We start from the raw sequence: 5,577 nt of genomic DNA, 5'->3' as shown, positions 1-5,577 counted from the left end.
AGAAAGTCTCAATTTTTCTGTATTTTATTAAATATATTAATGTCAGCATGGAGACTAGGAACTGCATCCATACACCTGTGAAGTGGCATTCATGTTCACTTAAGAAATCTTCAAAGACCAAATTAGACACCTGTGGTCTGGTACCATGGAGATTCTTTGATGTCTGGTATCGGAGGTTTCTTTACCTCCATGTTCTTAACCTTTTCTTTAGTTGTTTTGTATTATGCTCTTTGACGGCGAGTAGTGTTTTCTGACGCTAGTGCTGTTAATTTGTTTCACTGTCGTAGAAGGCGAGTATTTTGTGACTAGGGTGCTCACTTGATGCAGACGTGAGCTGAGACAATTTCCGTGGTAATGGCAAACTCAATAACGGAGATCTTCTCTTCCTATCAGGAATATCTGAACAACGAACAAGATTTGAGGGACGAAATACGTAACATTGTTAAGGACATAGAACAACATGCAAGAGAAATACTAACAATTCTTCAAGCTATTCACCAAGAAGGGGGTATTCGTGAAATACCCAAGTGCTGTGAAGCTGCAAGAAAGCAGTTCAATGAAGTGCAGCTCGCATTTACTCGACTTGGTAACGCAATCCCTGCTGAACAATATTATCGTTTTAACGATCACTGGCGATATGCTGTTCAACGGCTAGCATTCCTTGCAGCCTTGACAATTTACCTCGAGACGGGAGACTTGGCGACTCGTGAAACAGTAGCTGAAATACTTGGACTTAAGACACGGAGAGATGCAGGTTTTCATTTAGATCTGGAAGATTACTTGATGGGCCTGCTCCAGCTTTCATCGGAACTGTCACGCTTAGCAGTCAACAGTGTAACCATGGGCGACTATGTTCGACCTCTTCAGATTTCACGCTTTATTGCTGAGCTGAGTGCCGGTTTTCGGCTTCTGAATCTTAAAAATGATTCACTTAGAAAACGATTTGATGTTTTGAAATACGACGTGAAGAAGATAGAAGAAGTTGTTTACGATTTGTCGATACGTGGTTTGAAACCTCCCGAGGACCCCGAAATCAAAAGCAGTGAAAGTGCTACGACGAATTAGTGTATGTAGCTTTGTTTCATTTACGACTGCTGACACACTGTTAATTAAAGGATTGTGTTATCACTGTACAACGTAATCCGTAAAATTTGTGATGATAAAACGGTTTATTTATTTTTTTGTGCGTGAAGATTTCTAAGCCTAAGTGTGATTAGCACAATATTTGTTAACGTGCTGTGTAGGCCTAGTACTACTAATACAGGCACTGCTGCAAGTTTACGATCAATATTTAGGTGAATGTAATCACCATTTAGGACGTATGTATGATGTTTTTTAGAACCCACAGTTGATGTGAGTGATGAATAGGAAAGCTGTTCCTCAGTTATACTGTGTTTAAGGCATTTTTTAAAAGAAACATTAAGGACTCGTTGAAAAATTTGTGGTTTCTAGTTTAACATTTCTGACAAATGATTTTCCTAAACACAGCACATGATTAAATAGTATTCATTTCTACAGTACATTAGGAGCAGGAGTGGTGCAAGTTTGTTGCATAATTTCTAGCACATTTAACCGTTCAAACGTGTGTACGTGTGTGTGTGTGTGTGTGTGTGTGTGTGTGTGTGTGAGAGAGAGAGAGAGAGAGAGAGAGAGAGAGAGAGGAAAAATATGATAGGCTCAATTATGTAAACATATACACTAGAACATAATTTAAGCTTACTTCTCTTACATAAAAAATACATGGTCTATGAAATGTTGAGCCACCATTGAGTCACTATCCTTGATTAGCAGATTAACACCTGGGGTTTATAAGGGATGTTGCAATTTGTTTACTGTTTGTTCGATTCACCTGGATATTAACTATGTAGGGTAACTCTTATCTGTCTGAATTATCAGTGTGTGGTATTTATTTTAATGGATTCTGCAGAATATTTCTCTTCTAGCTTGAAAATTCAGTGAAACTGTTGTATCAATTCCTTTCAGTTTTTATTTCAAATTGGTTACTGTTTCTTAATTTTAGAACTGTTGTCACAATTTAATGACTGTATGGCATGTTTGCAAAGCAGACAGTTACTGAGGCCCTTAGATTTGATCTAAATAATGACTGCTTAAAGCTGTCCATGTATTCGCCACTGTTATTTTTTAAAAATTTGCCTGTGCTTTTTGATTAACTGGTAAGAATCTTCAAAGCAGCTTTTAGTAAAAAAAAAAAAAAAAAAAAAAAAGTTGTCAGTAGAATTTTGTGCTCATACATGGAATGACAATAAGATGGAGGCTCTAGGCAGTTGTCAGTGGTGTATTTGAAAATTTTAAATTGTATTCTTGTTGTTTCAAACTGCACTGATCTCGTAATGACAATATTATAACAGGTTATTTTTATTTCAGTACACAACAGAATCATTTGTCACCCATAGATTTATTCCAGCCTTTCACAAATCTTGAACTCTGTTAATTAGAATGATGCAGTTTGAGAATTAGGCATGTAGTAACCACTAAAGCTGGACAGTTGCGAGTGTTTGCTGGTGTTACTATTTGTGCCTTTAACTGTTTTTCCTGCAATACATGTAAGTCATTGGTGATGTTACAGACTGTGCCTCAAGTGTGACTTTTCTTAAGATACGATTTGACATCTAATTAAAGTAGTTCAAACTGCAGAACATGTGTGACAAGAGCAGGGGAATGCAAGTAATACTTTGACAGACTGTCATTTTATGGTGTCTGCCTGCTTTTTTTTTTTTTTTGACAGTGTCTATTTTCTCATCAGCTGCAATATATATTCCCTTCTGTTGTTGGGCATCTGCTTCTCTGGAATGCAAGAGACATTTAAGTCAATGTTGTGGGGCACTTAGGTGCTCATAATGTATGATAATATATTGCTTTTATTTGATGTAATATTTTTCTCAATAATTATGTAGCTATTGTAGCTTCAAATTATATTGGCTCTAATTGAGTAATTATAAAAATACAGTAGTCATCAACGCAAGACTTTTATTTTGTCTGATGTAGAAAGAGTAGACACAAGTGGGTGTGCATTTAATTGCAAAGCATTTGTTTATTACTTTCTGCAGATAAAGTGACAAAAATTAAGTTCAATATTATTAGTTAACATTATCAACATTGGTGAATAACCCAATGAAAACAATTATTCCTGATATGAAGATGATAAATACTGGACAGAATGCACAATCAGAGAAAAGGGCAACTGCATACTGTACAGAGAAAGTGTTGATCAGAAAGTACATTCAAAAAAGATGTCAGACATTGTAATTTGTGTGTGTGTGTGTGTGTGTGTGTGTGTGTGTGTGTGTGTGAGTGTGTGTGTTCTTTGTGGTGATATTTGCCACAATTGAGATAACATGCAGAGTCAAAAATTTCTGGAAGTAAATCTGTAGATTGATATTATTGCAGTTTCTGTTGATGAGCGACAGTGCTGCATCATTGGCTATACTGTGCAAAGAAAATAACCTTATATTGCTATATCATGGCAACTAAAATTTTGTGACAGACTGAGATTGTGGCCTGGATCTCCTGTTTAACTTGAGTAGTAGCCTTAACACATTACTGCCACATGTGTAGTGATGGATGTTTACTGCCAGCCCTTGGTGTCAAGCCTGACGCTCTGTTGTGGCCAGCAGCAGACACATGGTGTTGGATGTAAGGCTCTGCTGTTAGCTGGGCTGGAGTTGTACGTCATATTATTATCCAGCTTGTGTGTGACGTATAGAACCTGATATGTCCTGTCAGTATGATTGTAAGACTCTTGTAAGTTATTCCTCTCAGACTATAAGTGACCCCTTCATCAGGTAGAGATACTGTTGTCATATGCACAGATCTAGGAACAAACATGGCACTCTTGCATTCATGAATATTGTATGCCCTAGATTGCATGTGGCAGTTAGTTCAGTAGCCTTTCATATTCAAGGAACTATTGAAATTAGTGAAATTAATTCACTAATGGTATTCTGTGATGATGTTATATGTAGCATCTGGAAGTAATAGGAGGGAAAAATAACAGACTCTGATAGCCAAATCTCATTATCAAATGTCGCTTGTGCGACAAACCACAAGGGTCATCAAAATACAAAGATATCTAACATATATATGGACATGTCACTTGTTAGCTATAATTGGTGTTTGACAGTTTAAGTTTTCCATAGTTCGACACTTTCCTGTTTTACAACTTATTTTGTTTTACTGATCACATTTTATAATGAGAATTGACATCTCAAAACCATCATCATCTTCATAAATGGATTTCAGCCGTGGCTATTAGAAAAATTATTATATCAGTTTACAAGTAGGCTAAATCATCTGACTGCACAACACTCAGACATTGTGTTCTCTAGACTGTATCATGAGGAAGAATCGACATAAGTGGTGTAAATCTGTATATATTCACACAGCTGACAGAAGATAATACTGCAGGATGTATTAATTACTATTTATCATTAACCTAAAATATTCTATTTGTCAGCGAAGACAGTCTGTATATGAGAATAATATAATTAGCACGAAAGCAGCTACCAGTACTGTGAAGGGCAACAAAATAAAGAGCTGCTGCTGCTTTATCAGTTATGCTAAATATCAACTACTGTTTCTTAATCTTTGCTAAGTACACTTACATATATCAATGGAATAAATGTCATCTACTAACTATAAGAATAGAGGTTTGTTTTTTGTCTCTCATGATAATGGCATTCTGACCTTTATCTTCTTGCAGTCAGCAGGGCTGTAAAATTTGTAGAATGATGTAAAAGGTATTTTAAATGTGCAGTGTTTCTCAGTGTCTTGCTTCAAATCTGCTTAGAGTTTATTAAACTAGAAATCCTCTATAAATATTTCCCTAGGAGTCAAAGTTTCTGTGGGAATTATTTTCATGTCATCCCAAAGTTATTTTATTAGTAGCCAAGAATACCATTAAGGAATAGATGAGTTAACAACTTAGATATTTGTGCACTGATGACCTCGCCATTGAGTGCCCATACGTTCCTGCTCCAAGATATTATAAAACACATCTTCTCTACTGCTTTACTCAGTAATGTGATTGCTCACTTTTACTGAAATAGTGATTTATTTACTTCAGTTCTGTTGTTCCAGGTGATGATTCCACAGAACATTGAGGAGTGAAAATGTGGCAAATGAGCAACTTTTTGACTTTTTGGATGAAATATTTCATTTGAACCAATTCTTGCAGTTAAATAAGTAATACTAATATCCTAGGTAGAAAATGTAAAAATGAAATAGGCCTATATGATAATGAGAATATTAGACTTATTCTTCATCTGTGTATGAGCTACAACTGACTATGCTTATTTAACCTGTTTCTCCTTTCTTTTCTTCCACGTTTCTCTCATCATTTCTGTGTTTCTCTCTTCTTTCTTCTGTCCAAGTGGCTCCAGTCTTCTTGATTTTTTTTAATGGAAACCTTGGGAATTTGTAATTTTTTCCACTTGCTGAGTAAATTTTTTTACCTATCCAGTTATAACGTGGAGTAATTTGGAGTTTGTTCATTTCACTGCCAACTACTTTGCACCACTGAACTCAGTGAACAGTCTTTTTGTCAGTCTGTTGGGATTC

General features: G+C 35.9%; 1 protein-coding gene across 1 annotated transcript; it reads left to right on the top strand.

The window, feature by feature from the left end:
* Nucleotides 1–206: 206 nt before the first annotated feature.
* LOC126187717 (translin) lies at nt 207–2,225 on the top strand. The gene has a single exon (XM_049928962.1). The coding sequence runs from the start codon at nt 355–357 to the stop codon at nt 1,063–1,065; it is 711 nt and encodes a 236-aa protein (XP_049784919.1). The 5' UTR covers nt 207–354; the 3' UTR covers nt 1,066–2,225.
* Nucleotides 2,226–5,577: the final 3,352 nt, after the last annotated feature.

Source organism: Schistocerca cancellata, chromosome 5 (assembly GCF_023864275.1).
Source record: "Schistocerca cancellata isolate TAMUIC-IGC-003103 chromosome 5, iqSchCanc2.1, whole genome shotgun sequence".
Classification (NCBI taxonomy): Eukaryota; Metazoa; Arthropoda; class Insecta; order Orthoptera; family Acrididae; genus Schistocerca; species Schistocerca cancellata.
Note: the sequence above shows the minus strand (reverse complement) of the source record. Positions and strands in the feature narration are given on the sequence as shown.

Bases quoted from the DNA above. Each gene is read 5' to 3' on its own strand.
- LOC126187717 (XM_049928962.1), top strand. From the start codon at position 355: ATGGCAAACTCAATAACGGAGATCTTCTCTTCCTATCAGGAATATCTG.